This window comes from Chelonia mydas, chromosome 2 (assembly GCF_015237465.2).
Source record: "Chelonia mydas isolate rCheMyd1 chromosome 2, rCheMyd1.pri.v2, whole genome shotgun sequence".
In the NCBI taxonomy this organism is placed as follows: Eukaryota; Metazoa; Chordata; order Testudines; family Cheloniidae; genus Chelonia; species Chelonia mydas.
In genome coordinates this window covers 24,860,339-24,878,726 of record NC_057850.1, presented here as the reverse complement: position 1 = coordinate 24,878,726, position 18,388 = coordinate 24,860,339, and the positions used below count along the sequence as shown (strand labels likewise).

The 18,388-nt window shown below is 44.9% G+C and overlaps 1 protein-coding gene across 4 annotated transcripts; it reads left to right on the top strand.

The window, feature by feature from the left end:
- The first annotated feature begins 1,363 nt into the window (after positions 1-1,363).
- Positions 1,364-17,680, top strand: CCN3 (cellular communication network factor 3). Of its 4 annotated transcripts, none has more exons than XM_043539149.1 (5): positions 1,364-1,540; positions 9,770-9,960; positions 12,321-12,572; positions 15,454-15,662; positions 16,490-17,680. In XM_043539149.1, exons 2-5 carry the CDS (start codon positions 9,837-9,839, stop codon positions 16,781-16,783), a joined length of 879 nt encoding a protein of 292 aa, XP_043395084.1. In that variant the 5' UTR covers positions 1,364-1,540; positions 9,770-9,836; the 3' UTR covers positions 16,784-17,680. The 4 variants fall into 4 exon arrangements, with proteins under 4 accessions (XP_043395084.1, XP_043395085.1, XP_043395083.1 ...); XM_043539150.1 differs by having other exon boundaries at positions 1,364-1,593; XM_043539148.1 differs by lacking the exon at positions 1,364-1,540 and adding an exon at positions 7,071-7,157.
- Positions 17,681-18,388: the final 708 nt, after the last annotated feature.

The following is an 18,388-nucleotide window of genomic DNA, read 5'->3' as shown; positions in this document are numbered from 1 at the left end:
TTGTAGGAATAAAGAAGAACAGGACTGTGGTTAACCTGTCCCAAATAAGGGGGGCACCCTCAGTTGAAAGAACCCCATTAAGCAGGGGATTGAATGTCAGAGCTCTGTGAAAGTAAGTGGGGGTGGTGGGTATGTGCAGAAATTCTGGTTTAGAGGCTGTGTATCCTCCCCCTGATTGGCTTAACCTATTCTTCTCCACTATTTAAAGAATAGATCTAAATAGGCTTTATTAGGAGCCTCTTTTATTATTTTAATTGCTCAGTCAGAGCTGAAACCAGTTGTGATAGGACTGTTAAGAACTAAACTTGTTAAGAACAAAAAAATCAGTTGTGGTGGGACTGTTTCTACCCAGCCTACAAAAGAGCTGAAAATCACTGAGAGACTGGTGTGTAGAGGTCACAGCAGAAGGTGACAGACAGTCAGCTAGCAAATGAGTGGCCAGCACGGCGGTGGCAAAAAGGCATGATGAGTAGCCAGCAGGGCAGTGGTGCAGAGGCGCAACGAGAGCTGTGAGCAGGTGGCTGGTGAGCACCCAGTGGAGTGAGTAAGATGCCTCTTTACTCCCTGGCAGGGGGAGGTGAACTCTGGAGATGCACCTGTGAACTCTGGGTCTGCACTGACCAAGGACAGTAACTGTGAGTGGGGTCGGGCATGTGAAAGGGACTTTTGGGTTGCTGGACCTAAGAACCTGAGGGGAAAAGGACACTGCCCAACCTACTTGTGTGGGTCTTTTACTCATGGTTTATGTTTATAAACCCTGTTTGTGGTGTTTCCCCCAAATTAATGCCAAGTTACTTCCCTCCTTTTATTAAATGTTTATTTTCTACACTCAGATTCTGTGCTTGCGAGTAGGGAAGTATTGCCTCTCGGAGGCACCCAGGGGTGGTGTGTAATTTTCCCAGGTTATTGGGTGGGGGGCTCGACCTGGTTCTGTGGTGTATCAATGGAAAGGAACCCGTAGATATTGAACCCAGCCCTGGTTGCTGCTGGCTCCACCTGGCAGAAGGGTTACATAAGTTTCTTAAATGTCAATGTATTTATTCCTGAAGGCTGTTGCTTTACACTTTTTGAGAGGCTTCAGAGTCTTTGACTGTAGGGATAATGGTTACATGCTTCATTTAGTGCTCCTATAAGTCTGTACAGTAATTTACTATCACTTTCTTGCGGTGTGGGGGGGGGGGGGGGAGTTCATCACAGCCTGAAATATTTTCACTGGGGGGCTTTGACAGGGTGTGCATACCATGCACTGGACAAGAGAGAGTTAATCCCATGCTATGGGCGGCGGAAATCCCACCCCTCAGACAGTGCTGGGCATGCTCCAACTGCTGCCTCAGTATAAAAGGGAGCAGCCCAGCTCATTCTAGGTGGAATGCAGGAGGGGAAGGATCTTTGGCAAAGAGCCATCACAGCCATTGCCTGTAGGACCCAGAGATCCTGAGAGTCAGACTGGAGGTCTATGGCCAACGGAGCCCCAGGGAATCATCCATGCTGATGAGCCCTGAGACCCTGATACCCCAGGACTGCAGCTTCTGGAAGCAGGGTAGGAAGTGACCCAGGGAGAGTGCGTGAGTGGTAATGTCCCATCCAAGTGAGGTCAGTGTGTTTCAGTAGGATTCCCTGCTGACTCCATGGTGAACCCATTCCGCCACTGTTAGGGCCCTGGGTGGGCCAGGGCCAGGGCCCCCCTACCCAGACCGTCACACTCCCACCCGCCCGTGGTGGCTCCCTGGGTACTGGCTGCTAGGCTGCACTGTCCTGTATCTGTGGGCTGTTATATGGACTCAGGCCGCTAGGCTGCACTGCCCTGAGTACAAGGGCCACTGCAAGTGACTCTGGCTGCTAGGCTGTGCTGCCCTGAACATAGGAGCTGTTGTAATTTACTCTGGCCCCTAGGCAGAACTACCCTGTGTCTGTGGGCAGTTATATGGACTCTGGCCGCTAGGCCGCACTACCCTGAATGCAAGGGCCTCTGTAATTGATTCTGGCCATTGGGCTACACTACGCTGACCCTAAGGGCAGCCATATTGTCTCTGGCATCTGGGCCGTGCGGCTTTCAGCCTAAAGACTGTCAGATAGACTGTAACCGCAGTGGTACCACAACCCCACCATGCCCCAAATGAGGATGAGGTGTGCATACCGCACAACATGGGCCCCGAAAAATAAGTTTGAGATCCCCTGCCTTAGACACTGCTTTAGTTGAATTCAATAAGGAAAATACATTGACTTTGTGACAGAATGTCACCTGCAGGGTGCAGTCTGGGAGCTATGGGAAACACTCTAAGACACACAGCTGAGTTGGCCCTATTTTCACATGGCTTGGTTGGAGAGACAGCCAGCCTCACCAGGCCCTGTTATCGCCCAACACAACAGTATATGGCGCCACTCATCCAAACTGAGCTACATGAGTTCAAACAGCAGACACCAGTCAATTTCCCAGCTCCCCGGGCACACATCCCACATTGAAGTATAAACCCAAAATTATACCATTTTGCACTGCACAGGGATTTGTCAGTGTAAATAGCACATAAATAGTTTGTTCTTCCCTTGATGTGGGAAAGATATTCAACCAGCCTGTGTTAACCAAGCTGAGACTTTTCCCCAGACATTTCACTCAAAGGCACACTGGTTTAGATAAAGCAAAAATACAAGTTTTTTAACTACAAAAAGATAGATTTTAAGTTGTTATAAATGATAGAATCATAGAATATCAGGGTTGGAAGGGACCCCAGAAGGTCATCTAGTCCAACCCCCTGCTCAAAGCAGGACCAAGTCCCAGTTAAATCATCCCAGCCAGGGCTTTGTCAAGCCTGACCTTAAAAACCTCTAAGGAAGGAGATTCTACCACCTCCCTAGGTAACGCATTCCAGTGTTTCACCACCCTCTTAGTGAAAAAGTTTTTCCTAATATCCAATCTAAACCTCCCCCATTGCAACTTGAGACCATTACTCCTCGTTCTGTCATCTGCTACCATTGAGAACAGTCTAGAGCCATCCTCTTTGGAACCCCCTTTCAGGTAGTTGAAAGCAGCTATCAAATCCCCCCTCATTCTTCTCTTCTGCAGACTAAACAATCCCAGCTCCCTCAGCCTCTCCTCATAAGTCATGTGCTCTAGACCCCTAATCATTTTTGTTGCCCTTCGCTGGACTCTTTCCAATTTATCCACATCCTTCTTGTAGTGTGGGGCCCAAAACTGGACACAGTACTCCAGATGAGGCCTCACCAGTGTTGAATAGAGGGGAACGATCACGTCCCTCGATCTGCTCGCTATGCCCCTACTTATACATCCCAAAATGCCACTGGCCTTCTTGGCAACAAGGGCACACTGCTGACTCATATCCAGCTTCTCGTCTACTGTCACCCCTAGGTCCTTTTCCGCAGAACTGCTGCCTAGCCATTCGGTCCCTAGTCTGTAGCGGTGCATTGGATTCTTCCATCCTAAGTGCAGGACCCTGCACTTATCCTTATTGAACCTCATCAGATTTCTTTTGGCCCAATCCTCCAATTTGTCTAGGTCCTTCTGTATCCTATCCCTCCCCTCCAGTGTATCTACCACTCCTCCCAGTTTAGTATCATCCGCAAATTTGCTGAGAGTGCAATCCACACCATCCTCCAGATCATTTATGAAGATATTGAACAAAACCGGCCCCAGGACCGACCCCTGGGGCACTCCACTTGACACCGGCTGCCAACTAGACATGGAGCCATTGATCACTACCCGTTGAGCCCGACAATCTAGCCAGCTTTCTACCCACCTTATAGTGCAGATAGTAAACAGATCAAAGCCGATTATCTAGTAAATAAACAAAACCACAAACTAAGCCTAAAATACTAGAAAGATTGGATATGAATTAGCAATTTCTCACCCTGGCTGATGCTACAAGCAGTCCACCAGGTTTCCATACACAGGCTAGAAATCCTTTTAATCTGGGACCAGCACTTCCCTCTCTGTTCAGTCTTTGTTTCTCAGATGTTTCCAGGAGTGTTCTTGTGTGGGGAATGAGGCTCCTAGACAAGGCAACACCTCACCTTATATAGCTTTTCTATATGGTGGGAGCCCTTTGTTCCAAAGTTAGTTCCTGGCCCAGTTTGTGGAAAAATACAGGTACCAAAATGGAGGTCAGCGTCATGTGGTCCGGTCACATGCCTCTTGCTGAGTCACAGCAGCCATTACTCATGGGCTGGCTGAAAGGTTCACCAGAAGGTTTAGCTCTTTCATGTCCCATTGTCTTTGCTGATGGGCCATCAGCGCTTTCTAGCTTCTTCATTGTTGTACCTGAAAGGCTAGCTGTGGGTGTTTTCCAGAGTAAGCACGTTTGAAATACAGATACATAGTCAATATTCATAACTTCAGATACAAAAATGATACATGCATACAACTAGGAGAATCAAATTCAGCAAATCATAACTTTTCCACAGACACCTGACAAGACACATCTTATAAAAAAAATGCATCATAATTATACAACTATGAAGAATATGAGGTGCAGTATCACAGGCTTTGTCAACGTTATTGGCCCAATGATTTACTAAGACAAAGTACATATGAAACCAAATTAATGGTTGTATTAATTACTTTGCTGGACACAGTGCTGCTTGGTAAATTTTCAACAATATCTGGAGTGATGTCTTTGCTCTTCCAGTGACAGAGGCTGGGTATTCCCAGCAATAATAACGGGGAATTGGGAGAGGGTTCAGAATCCACAGATGAGTACTTCTCCTCTGGTATTGTACACAGTCTATGATTAGAATCATTTTCTTTGCAGCTATGTAGCAAAACCCTGCTTGAGTAAAAAAATTTCCTGTTACCTAGATGAGCAATAACTTTGGCATAATCAACCTTATAGTGCCCAGTTTTGCTCCCATTGAAGTCAAAGGTGAAACTTCCAATACAACCCGTGTGTGTGCATGCAGATAGATCTAATGAAGAGTCATCAATAAATGAGGGTGTTTCCAATGGACTCCTGCAGGGATTGGTTCTTGACCCAATGCTATTTAATATTTTTCAATATGGAAGAAAATATAAAATAATTACCGACAAAATATGCAGATGACACAAAGATTGGCGGGGTGGTAAATAACTGAGAACAGATCACAGATGCGGTGTGATCTGATTCACTTGGCAAACTACGCCAATCAAAACACATCTTTTAATGCAACCAAATGTATAGACACACATACCTACGTATATACTCATGAGAAATCAGTCTGGCTTATAAAAGCTTCATAGTGTGTAAATTATGCATGTCTGAAGCATAAATCGTTGATTGCTGTCATGCTGTTTTGTAAGTATAGCTTGAAATAGAACTGTCCTTATGCATTACCAAATTAATAAACAGAGAGAATAAAGAATAGCAACTGCCTGCACATCCCATTATACTACAGCCCCATGCTACCTGGGCACTGGGGCCAGTTTTGACGCAACGAACAGTTTTGGAATAAAGCTAGCATCAAGTTTTTGGACATAGTCCTCAGCAACATCCTGTGCTCATTACTTAGGGGGAGGAAGCATCACACTTCCTTTTTTCCAAACCATTGTCTGGAAGTTCAATGGTTCTGATGGAGTGGTCTTTAGTCACTAGGGCCTAAATCCTCAAAGGCATTGAGGCACCTAAGTCCCATTGAAATTAAAGGAGTTAGGCACTTAAATATCTTTGAGGACCTACCTATGTGGATCCCAGTGCAAAATCAGGATTCCTTTCTGCCTCAATTTATAAAATTTAAGATGATCTAGTGGTCTGAATACTCAACGGAACATGAGGAGTCCTCGAGTTCTAATCCTTCCTCTGAAATTAACTTCTTCTGTGGCCTTTAGCAACTCACAGACTCTGTTCCTTGGTTTCCCCCAGATGGAAAAGTCAGACAATTGTGTTTCATTCCTAATAGTGTGAGGATTAATTCATTAATAACCCTTAATTACTTTGAAATCCATGAACAGAAGCCAAAGCATTCAAATGAAGCCAAAGGTGTAACAAAGTGACAAGTCAATGTGGAATAGTTGCTGTTAGGAAAAAAATTAAAATACCAATATAAACTTTTAAAGGCGTATCAAAAAATTATTGTATGACTTTTATTACTATTGATTTGCATCTCAGTAGCATCTATAAATGCCAACAAAGACAGCGCCTAGCACAATTGGACCTTGGTATGTACACACAGTAGCAGACAGTTGCCACCTTAAGGTGCTTAAACAATCTAAATAAATAGAAAAAAAGTGGAAAGATAAACAGAGGGCAGAAGTGACTCACTCAAGGTCATACAGCAGGTCAGTGTCAAAGCTGGGAATATCACCCACTTCTCCTGAGTGCTTGGCCATGGCTTTACCCAGTAGACCATGCTGCTTTTCTAGTCATAGCTTTTTGCTTGTAATGAAATTAATCTGATTCCTAAATTTCACAACAAGAAAAGGGCTGACATGCTAAGCTAGTCCCAGGCAGGCTCCCTTATTCATCTGTAGTACATTGTTCCTGTGTGTTTTCACTGGTATCTGCCTCCATAATTGAAATAACTCTCTGGAGAAGTTACTCCAGGTGCTGATAGCTTTATGATTAATTTCAGTGGCAGTTTAGCATCAGTTGTGTACAGTGGCAAGGAAGGGCTTCTATACATTTTTCCCTCCCTCCCTCCCTCCCGACTCATCCATTGCTTCTGTGGAAATCTGCTCATGCAACCAGCAAGGAAACTCTGGGTAACTGAGTTCCCAACGCACCTGTGGCAGAAAATTCATCAGCGCAGTCTATAATACACTGTTGGTTTTTTTAAAATACAGTAAATATCCGCCAGAGGCCTGCTGGGCATACTGAATCCTGAGATACGTAAGAAAAACACAGATCAGATGAGAGCTGGGACAGCCTGCTGAACATGCCTGGTGGGTTGTGTGATGGGGTATCTGCCCCACACTGGCAAGTGAGGGGGTTAAGAGGTCTAGGGAGGCTGCTGGGGGAAGTGACCAATAGGAGGAGGGCTGTGAGAAGCAGCCAATCTAGACCCAGCATGCCCATAGAAGAAGTGCCCTGAAATCTGGCCCTGATTCTGGGGGGTGTATTTTGGTACCTTGATGTTAAAAAGTGCCTCATCCTCAACCTGGGTAAAGGACTGTCACAATCTCAGATGCTGGGAATGTACAGTTCTCAGTCTCGGGAGGCCAGGAAAAGAATACGGTAATTACATAAATTCTTGATAGCCTGAACTCTGTAAACTACATTAAAAATAATCCCCCATCAAATTAAAGTTTCAGTTCATGAATTGAAACTCATTTTAATCTACATATGGTAAAGAAATTCAAAGTGATTCCTGGTGACCTTAGTAGTATTCTTGTGTTAACAGTTTTCATGTTGCTTTCACTTCTAATTAATCTTCATTCATAGCATAATTTTCATTAGCTGTTGTAGTGATTTTTAAATAGTTTTCATTTTGTTTGATCGTATCCTCTAACTCCCTGGGATACAATTTAACCTTGTAGTAAATTGTCTTGGTATAAAGATGACTCTAGACTTGAGATTTGGGATCACCCCAGATGTGGTAAATTACAAAATCCTTCATTTACCTGTGCTAATCTGTAGAAATCCAGGGTCACGCAAGTAGGAGTTAAAAGTGTGGGAGGTCCAAACAGCCAATGTCCACCCGGCAATCAGGACCAGTTGCCTAACAACCAGAGAGGAAAAAGGGCTGGAATGGCTGGTGGAGAGAGTTCTGGTGTGCAGCATAGTGTAAGATGGTCTATCAATGCTGGAACTTTATTTTAAATTGTTTCATATCCTGGGGTAGGGGGAAGAACTTTTTTATTTTGGAACTGCTGTTACACCTTGAAAATGAATTACTTACATTTTTTTGGATAAGGTTTGTACCTGGGAAAGGCAGGCTTTTGTATATGCTGGGGAGGGGCACTGGGCCCAATAACAGCAAAGCTGTTTTAAAACTCTTGTTTGCTGCTTGCTACACTAAACTCTGAGGGCCTGTGGCAATTTTTAAAAAATGGTTAAAATGTATATTGAGCACCCATAAAAACAGCTAACTTCTCAAGTTTTAAATAGTTAAACATTTTATTTTACTTTCCCTTTTTCTCCTTCCCTGTAGCTTTATAGTCTTTTATAGGGGAAACTCCTTTGCTTAACAATCTTTGGATGGCATTAAATAGCAATGTGAAATGTTCTTATTGAGGGGTGAGGGTGGAATTGACTATTAATAGCATTGGGTGGTTGTTACTGATGTCTGTCTTTTTTTAAGACTTAAAGGGGGAGAGAAAATGCATCTTCTGTGTATCTCTCTTATACAGAACCTCTCTTACAACTTAGTGCTGAAAAAATTACAGGGAAAGCATGGTATCTGATTAGACACTCTTAATGTTTGGCAAACTTCTAGCAGTTGGACTAAAAGCATTGTTTATAAATTGTCTTTCTGGCCACAGTGCTGAAAAAAGTGGCTTTGTCTTGGCTAGCTAATCCAGAAGGCAAGAGAAAGCTAGGAAAGAAAAGAAACATGACAGGGAAGGGGAAATGACAAATTAGGTAGGTGGTGATTGCAGAAACCTCAAGTTCACACTCAAGCTGTAACTCTGTGTAGCTTGTGGTACCATCTGGTTCCCTATCCTTGCCTGGTCTGGCCAGAACACTGTTCAGCATTAAGAGAACAAAGGGCCAAAGCTGTGATGGTAGATTTGTGAGTCCTGGGAGATGAAGGAGAGGCTGACATCCATGATGGTATGGTTTGTGCCCTCTCCTGCAAGCTGGGTCATTCAGCAACCTAGCTGTTACCAAGTAACTTCCAGAAGGATGTGGTAACGTGGTCCCAATCAAAACACACATCTGGTGATTCCAATTATAGCAACATCCTTCTGTGCTGATCACTATTTTGGCTGGTTGCTATAGCAATCTTATAACAACCTAAAGAACCTTGTTGGGTCTTTAAGCTTAAAGACTTCCAGTCTTCACCAGTCTGTCTTCCATTTTTGTTTATTTTCAAATGATGTTATTTAACAGTCTGAGTTAGATTCTGTTACTTATTACCTGCTTCAGACAATAGTACATATAGGCTTTCTGCACAACAGGGTCTGCCCGGGACCTGGGGCAGTTACCTTCGGATATTCATGGCACAGCTCTTGATGAATAAAATAAATTAAGAGTAGTTACTCCTGATTACACTTGGCCTGAATTTGGCACCCTAAATTTTCAAATAATTTCCCATTACAGAGCACAAGAGCTATGTCTATAAAATATTCCCACGGCTTGATGCTCAGGGTTCTGCACATTTCACAGTCATGCAAATACAATAGGCATACAGACGACTGTGATCTTTTCAAGACATCACAGGGGCTCTTTGTTAAGTAGTGTGATGGTGAAGAAGTTTGAGTATAGTTTCCATTAAAACAAACTACTGCAGTAAATATACCTGCTTGCATATGCTGAATGAACTCTGACTGAAACTGGGAAACTGTATAGCTAGCTGGTGACTTACACTCCCTCTCCTGTTAGTGCATATTCAGTGTTATTTATATTGATGAAGCACACGTAATACTTAAAGCTGGATGAAAAACAGAGTTTCACCAAAAAATTGTCAAACTTTCAAAAGTCTCCCCCCTCTAGTTATTACACCTATTAGAGTAGCACCTTGAGGTCTTGTGAAGGGTCAAAGGCCCAATCTTGGGGCTGACAGGCCAAGACTTTGGGAAGAACTCCTGTAAGATATAAGAACTAGCATAAAGCTCATCACTTTCTCCCAGGGGCACTTCTTTCCTTCACTAACCCTCATAATTTTTTATTTATTTATTTTTTAGTCCTCTGCAGTTTGCCTGAAGGGAGGAAGAAAGAACAGTATGTGTCACATGCTAGTCATGTTGCTGAATGCACTATGGGAAAGTGCTTAGATACCATGGTGATGGGAGTAGTATATCAGCTAAAACAGAACAGAAAACAGACAGGAGTCCAGATTCCCAACAGAAAATGCTGAGCCCAGATAAGCAACAAAGTAACTTTCATTTGATAAATGGATAAACATTAGGCTTCTCACAGATCTCCTGGGGCCTTCCCAGGCTGATCCAAGGAGCACTGCTGTTGCCAACTCTCATGATTTTGTCATGAGTCTCATAATAATTGTTTTGCTTAAAGCCCCAGCTCCTGGAGTCAAGTGGATATGTGATGATTTCAGCCTTCATTCTCAAAGAAAAAGTAACTTCTAGCTTTGGCGGCTAGAAAGAAAACTTCAAAATGTGACCCCCCACCCCCACCCCCCAGTGCACCCTCATGGCTCAAAAAGGAGAAGGCAAATAAAAAACAGACTCTATTTTTTACATAATCTCATTATTTTAAAGCCAATCATGAGTTTTTTGGTAATCCTGACTCATGATTTTTGAGCATTTGGGGTTGGCAATACTGTGGGCCAAAAATGCCACCTAATATTAACTCCTGCACTGATGCTCTCAATGCTACTGCAGCAAATAGTCCAGGCTCAGGGAAACAATAGCGCTGATCCTCTCAAAGGACCCAGCCATTAACCTTTTGGGCTAATCTTAGCAAATTGTTTACTCCTTATTGAGAACTCTAGAAGCACCCAAGTACAGATGTACTGTGTGCACACACAAAGTGCAAAAAGGTGAGGATGCTGCTGGAGGGACTTCCATGCTTTTGCCACCATCTTCCCCCCTCCACCTGCTTCATGCCTCAGCTCTGCACTTGCCTGGGCAATTAGCATTTTTTCTTTCGTTTTGCTTCCTGAAACTGGTGGCTGGGAAATTATTCCCTTCAACAACAGACTGACTTCTGACAGGGCTAGCCCTGGCCGCAGGGGGGCTGGCAGGTAATCCCTAAATCCCGGGGCTGGCTACCAGGCACTTACTTCCAGGCTTTCTGTTAAAGAGCTGGCTTATCTGGGCATTTGGCCGCTCCAGAGCGTTAACCCTAGACAGGCGGCAGAGTGCAGTTACAGTGTCCAGGGAGAGCACCAGTCTCTCTCCCTCCTTCCTGCACCTCTGTCCCATCCCTACCCGTCCTGCTCAGGCAGCTCCCACCGCGGTCCCCGCACCCGCTCAGCTCCCGCGTGCCACGCCCCGCCACGCGCTAGAACGGCAGAGGGCCCGAGTCTGATGCGCCTGGGATTGGTTCCCTCGCTGCGCCCCGCCCCCGGGCTACCCAATGGGAGGACGGGGTTTCAGAGGCGCTCTATATAACCGGCTCCGAAGGGCTGCACGCAGGGAGGTGAGCGGAGTGGGACTCGCAGCAGGATGAGGCTGATGCGTGACTGCGACCGGAGGCGGCGCCTGCTCAGTCTGGGGCGGCTGCTGCTGCTTCTGCTGCTGTGCAAGGCAAGGCAAGGGCAGGGCAGGGCGTGCGGGGTCCGGAGCCGCGGCGGGCCAGGGAGGGGGCCGCAGGGAGCCCGCTGACTTGGTCCGTCTGTCTGCCCCGCAGGTGAGTGCCCAGCCGCCGCCGTGCCCCGCGCAGTGCGGCGGCCGCCAGTGCCGGGCAGCGCCGCCCCGCTGCGCCCCGGGAGTGCCCGCCGTGCTGGACGGCTGCGCCTGCTGCCTGGTGTGCGCCCGGCAGCGCGGGGAGAGCTGCTCCGAGCGGCAGCCCTGCGACCAGGGCAGCGGCCTCTACTGCGCCCGCAGCGCCGGGGCCGCGCGGGGCATCTGCATGGGTAAGTGCGGCGGCGGAGCCTGAGACCGGGTCCGGGGCCCGCCTGATAGCATCGCAGCCGGAGCGGCTGGTCCCGGTGCCGGGCTGGGCAGTGCTCACCGGGATGCTTCGGGGCTGGGAGAAGGAGCGAGGGACGTCAGCGCCTTGGGACACCCCATGGGGGCAGAGCCTGTCCCGCTTCTCCGTTCCCCACGCACAGATCGGGGGTGGAGCCCTAGAGATGGGCGTGGCTGCCCCAACCGGGAGTACCTCACAGGGCGAAAAGCCATGGGGATGATCAGGCACCAAGGAAATGTGTTGGCTTCCTCCTGAGCTACGAAAATGTCGCTCCCTTCCTCCACCCCCATGTATCTCTGTCTGTGATTTACATTCCTGTTTGCTAACCATATGCGCTACCATGGTACTGCCTACTTTAGATCACCGCTTGGATACCTCTTCCTCAGGGCTTCCTCTTCCTGGCATCACCTAGGGATTTCACCACCAAAGCCATAGGGTAGCAGGTGTGGCAGACAAAGTTGAGCTCCTCTAAAGTGTAAATGAGGAGAAATCTTTCCCCTCAGAACTGCAGCATCTCATACCATCACTGTGTTCTGCTATAATAATGTTGTCATTCTTTTAATGAAGTGGAGCAAATAGTGGCTGCCTGTGTGTAGTCTTGGTTTTACATGTAACTCCTGCACTTTTCCCTCTTTATACCAGTGCTTGAAGGAGACAACTGTGTGTTTGACGGGGTTATTTATCAGAGTGGGGAGACATTCCAGCCCAGCTGTAAATACCAGTGTGCCTGCAGAGATGGTCAGATTGGCTGTGTGCCCCGCTGTAACCTTGACCTACTGCTCCCTGGTCCTGATTGCCCTTTCCCAAGGAAAATTGAAGTCCCAGGAGAGTGCTGTGAGAAGTGGACTTGTGACCCTAAAGAGGATGTGACTTTGGGCAGTTTTGCTATGGCTGGTGAGCTATTCAGACTAGCTATTGCAGTCCAATTAACTCTGTCATGATTGTGTATTGGAAATGCCCACTTGGTTATCAAAACTAGACCTCCACTTCCAGTTCTTCTATAAGAAATGCATATAGAACATTCATTAAAGCCATCCAGAGTCACTAGTGACTATACAGAAAATAGGAATAAAAGTGGAATTGCAAAAGGCACTTAAAACACCCCCAAAGGAAACAAACGCATAGCCATTTTTAACTGTAATTAGCCTCTTAAAACAAAACCAGGGCCTGATCCTGCAAACACTACCTACCAGGAACAGCAGTGCCCAATCACTAGTCCCATAAGCACTACACCTGGTAGCGTGTGCAGAGGTGAGGCCGGCCTGAGAAATGATTTTATTATGGTAGTGCCTAAGGGCAAACCAAGAGGGAACCCTCCCTGTGCAAAGAGTAGCAAATGGCCCCTGCTAGCTTGCTATTTAAATAGACATGGCAGAAAGAGGGTGGGGGAAAGAGTAGAACACAAGCATAGTGAACGGTGGGATGGTGGCAAACGTGTGAGTTCTGATTCTTTTGGGGTGGGGGGTTAGTTAGGAAGTGATATCCTGAAAGGAAGGGGGATGTAGAGTCGCTGTGGAGTGAAGCTAAGGTGTAGAGACTGGGAGGGAAAGGGCTGGCGCAAACAACCGTTCAGCAGGGGGTAGAGAAAGTCTGGTCAAACCTCTAGAAAGGTCTCCGAGAACCAAAGATCTCTGCTTTGACCGTATCCACATCCTGCTTTGGATGGCTTTCTCTCTACAGTCTTCTCCCAGGGCTACAGAGAGGGGGAACCAACCACCTGAGGGCTTGTCTACACTTATATTTTATAGCACTCTAACTTGCTGGCTCAGAGGGGTGAAAAATCACCCCCCTGAGCGCAGCCAGTCTGAGCGCTTTAAAGCGCTAGTGTAGACAGGCTCCGAGCACTGGGAGCTGATCCCCTCGTGGAGGTGGATTACCAGGAACGCTGGGAGAGCTCTCTCCCGCGTGACCACACTCGCACTTCAAAGCGCTGCTGCGGGAGCATTCCCGCGGCAGCGCTTTTAAGTTTCCAGTGTAGCCATGTCAACAGTCCTACTGCTCCCAGATCTACAGTCTCGCTGGTTTCTCTACAAGACTAAGTAACATCAGATACTACAGAAATCACCTTGTCTATACTAGATGCTCTTCCTAAAACTTCTGTCCAGTGGTAACAATGGTGGAAGATGTGGTATAGACATGGTAGTTAAAATGGCACCAGCTTCCAGCACCTGTGTATGTTTGAGCTCCCATAGCTACAGCTGTTGACAACAGCAGGCAACATTAGGGGAAACGACTAGTGCAGATACAGTCAGTCAATGGATCTGAAAGAATCTTCCCATTCCAAATGTTCTCATTCCTCTTGTTGTCACTTGGCCTGGCAGGGAAACTAGGGAAGTCTTCAGCTCAGTTCTCCGGGAACCCGAGGAGCCTTTTTAGAAAAAACAAGTATTAGTTGTATTTTTTTTTTTAAAGCAGCAGCTATGTAACATCGCCCCCCAACCACCACCACCTTTTCTGTAATTATGAATGTTTTTCCTTTTTAAAACTGTAGTTAACCTCATCAGTTCTTTGTAAGGTAAACCTGCAAATCTAGTGGTAAAAGGTAGGAGTTGGGGCCACTGCATACTGCTTTTCAGTGTGGCCTTGATCCAGTCACTTAACACTGCTGAATATCAGCTCACACATTTGAAAAAGGAAACAATATTTACTGGTTCTTGCCTGGCAGGAATGTTGAGCTCTAGTAACAGTTTAGAACATGCTCTGAAATATCTGAAAGGTACAGCATGATGTAAATACAAAATATTGCCTTCCTCATCATTTGCTTTTTGTTGATGACAGGTTGACTCCTGGACATTGTCAGTATTGGTCCTGGCCTCTTTCTCCCCCTCTCCCCTGCCATTTTGCAACTGGAGATATCACTTAGAACATCTCCAGTTTTTTGGAGCCTTACCTTGTAAGAGGATAGTGGAGTAGCTTCTAGCAAGAGTTGTAGCAATGATGTAGCTCGTAGGTTTCCCCTGGGAACCAAGCCAAGCCCTGGCTCTGGAAATGGGTGTTCCAAGGTCACTTGGACTCACTCTGGTTCTCTCCTATGATAAAAGAATGTTCTCTTTCACCAGGTAACCATAAAGCTGATAATACTTGTTTTATAGCTTAACACATGGTAGTACAGTGTCATAACAATCATCAGTCTTTGTAAGTACTTTGACTGACATAACTCTTAATAATTGACAAGTTGGCTTTATTCCCATAGCCATAAAATCATCTTACTTTCACTGCTGATTACTACAGTTCAATAAGATGTAAGGATTATTTTGAAGTTATATTTCATACCTAAATTTTTGGTGACTAATCTGACAAAGAATAAAAAGATAAAACCTCTTGTAAAACATAGTCCTTCACACATGACTTGCAAATCGGCAATAAAATCCTCATCACAACTAGCAGTGATGGGAAAGTTGTCAGACTGGGCATGGAGACTGAATGACTCTCCCCTCCAGTTTAGGTTGGGATGCATGGAAAGGGCTAGTGTACCTACATTTCTGTACTCCTGACTGCACTAAGCAGTACCCATTTTGTTGATAAACAGAGGACTTCAGTCTCCAGGGCTGTCAAGTGAGCACCTTTCAAACACCTAAATAACAAATCTCTAGTACTAAAAAGCACTCCAGTAATCCACTTTAAAGTTGTTAAATCCTATTTCAAAGTCCTAAGTTTAGAGAATTTATTTTTGTCTGATTGTTCACTATTAATGAACTAGGTGGTGTTCAAATAATGGATTCCTGTAAGAGTCCATTTTTATTGTAATGGAGTATTTGGGGTTTTTTATTTATAGTGTATAGAAAAGAATCGACTCTTGGAATTGATGTGTCTGACTCAAGTTCCAACTGTATTGAGCAGACAACAGAATGGAGTTCATGTTCCAAAAGCTGTGGAATGGGCTTTTCCACACGCATTACAAACAGGAATCCTCAGTGTGAGATGGTGAAGCAGACACGACTCTGCATGGTGCGACCTTGTGAGAGCGAACAGCTGATTGATAAGGTATGATCCCAAGCACTTGCTAGAGTGAGTTCTTTGTTGCCCTAACGCCTCCATCTTTTCAAATACAAAATATAATGCTGGCATTTCAAGTGCCTTAAACAGACACACGAACAAGCAACAGTTTTGCTTTTTCCAATGCATTACAGAAGTTTTATTTGTAGGGAGGTGCTGTCAGTTAACTATGTTTTGGCATCTGTATGTTTCATAGGATTTATTATAATTAGTAACCGTTTTAGTCTCTAAACTTCCTGGTGCAACTTTATTGACTTCAGAGGTGTTACACAAAGGTTTAATTGGGCCAAGGGTTTTGGATTTTTTTCTTAGGACACTTAATTGTCAACAATGTGCCTTACCACAGAATAAGTAGAGGTTGCTTACTAGAGACTTGTGCAATACATGAATTAAGGGGCCTGGGTCAAATTTCACATGGGTGAGAATAGTAATTCTGGCCAATTAGGGGGCCCTGCAAAAATGGGCACCCCTGCTCCGCCCGCCCAGCGCTCCTGCTGGGCAAGTGGGTCAAGCCCCTGTGCCCCGACCCCACTCCCCAGCAGGAGTGGGTGGGTGGGACTACAGGTGGAAGGTGTGGGGATGGGCCCCCATTTGCTCTGGCCCAGGGCCCTACAAAACCCTAATCTGCCTCTGATAGTAATATATGTCCATTGAAGTAACTGGAGTCTGACCGCTATAGCACTAGCGAAGAGACAAGAAACAGGCCCAAGGTTTCCAAACCCCATGGTAAACCTGCATGTTTCTAACTTTCTTCTGTTTTTCAGTCAGTTGTTAGTACACTGAACTGCCTGTATGACACTTCATGTTTTTCTTAGAAGGGGAAAAAGTGTGTCCGAACAAAGAAGTCATTGAAAGCTGTTCACTTTGAGTACAAGAACTGCACTAGTATACAGACATATAAACCCCGCTATTGTGGGCTCTGCACTGATGGACGATGCTGCACACCACACAACACCAAGACAATCCAGGTTGAATTCCAGTGTCCCCAGAGCAAAGTCCTCAAAGAGCCAATGATGCTGATCACTACCTGTGTCTGTCATAACAACTGTCCCCAGGACAATGTTTTCTTCCGGCTGTTAGAGCCAATGTTCAGTGGAGTAAAAATATGAAACATTTAAACCAGGTTACTTTTTTAAAAACTTAATGTTTGAACAGTTCATATGAAACTTACATGCATCTGATCATGGGTTAATATATCCAGTCTTTCTAAACTCATCATTTCTTCCTGTAGTCAAATAACTCATGCTATACTTCAGAGAAGGAAAATATATTTCACTAACAAAGTTCAGTGTTGTGGAATATAGTTTCATCTGTAATGTAAAAATGAGTAAGCAAATGGTCAATTTCTCTCCTCCTTGGGAAATTTTGCCCTTGACCTCACTATCAACAGGATCAGTGCCCTTTATCATGCATTTATTAAAAAATCCTCTTCCTGTTACTTTATGTAAAACTTCCATGTTCTTGTCCTCTCTGTTTGCATAATGTACTAGCTCTTTTTCTACATAAGTTCATTATACTGAGAATTAGGGGCCACATGTGACCCCAAGAATGCTAGAGGAGAGGTATAAGACACAAGGCAGACCAGAGAAACTTCGCTAATCTCCAGATATTTAATGGCTTCATAAGGAGCCAAATCCAAATCCTGTTGAAGTTGACCATCTAACAATACCTAGTTCTTACAGAAATCTTCAAAGGAGGATTGGTATTCTTATCCCTAGTTTACAGATGGGGAAACTGAAGCACGGGGCAGTGAAGTGACTTGCCCAAGGTCACCTAGTGCTCAAGCCAGGAATATGACCACGTCTAAATCACTAGCCATTAGGCAACACTGCCTTCCAAGTGTTATTACAATGTTAGTCTACAAAAGTAAAAGGTTTGTAAATTACTTTAAAGTATTGTTACTCTTTCTATAAAATGGAACACAATATGTAAATAGAAACTGTATATATTGTAATGCATCTGTAAATGTCTAAGCATTGAGTAAATAAAACTGAGCTTAAACTTTTTCTTAAAGTTACTTTTGTTAGTACCAAACTTCCAAAAAAGGAAAAAGCTAAAAGTTGCAGTTAAAATCAGACCCCATTCTTGTGAGGTGCTTGGTACACCTCTAAATCTTAAGTTTCTATTGTCTGTCAGTGAGGTGATACAAATTCTCCATCTGTTCTAAGAACCAGTAAGGGGGTAGGTTTAGAATGTACACACCTGACAGATCCACCTTTCTGAGCAGTTAACGGATATTGGGAAGGCACTGTGTAGCAAAGAAGTGATGGGGTTAGATATACTGTGTCATATGGGTTTGGGTGGCTTTTCTTAATCTGTGACTATTGTCTAAAGTTAATTTCCAGCACTTACTCTGGCACACAGTTGTAAGATGCTACAGTTTTCTCCTATAATTAGGAAATAACTCTTCCACTAGGGAAGTGTTGCCTTATAATAGCAGCTACTGTATAAATAGACTGCAATGGTAATTACCTATTAAAGAAACATGGTGTGATATCGCCTATGGAACCAAAACATAGACCAGGACCCCACAGTGCAGGGTATAGTACAAACATCCCCCAAGGAATTTACAATAGCAGGACTGCATTAATATGCATTTGCATTATTTTGTATACATTGTGTTGCATTTGGTCTTAAGTCAGGCAAGCTTTACAATGTGGAGGATATATACTCCACATCAAAGCACTGTACCATGTTCAGCCACTCAATTGGCT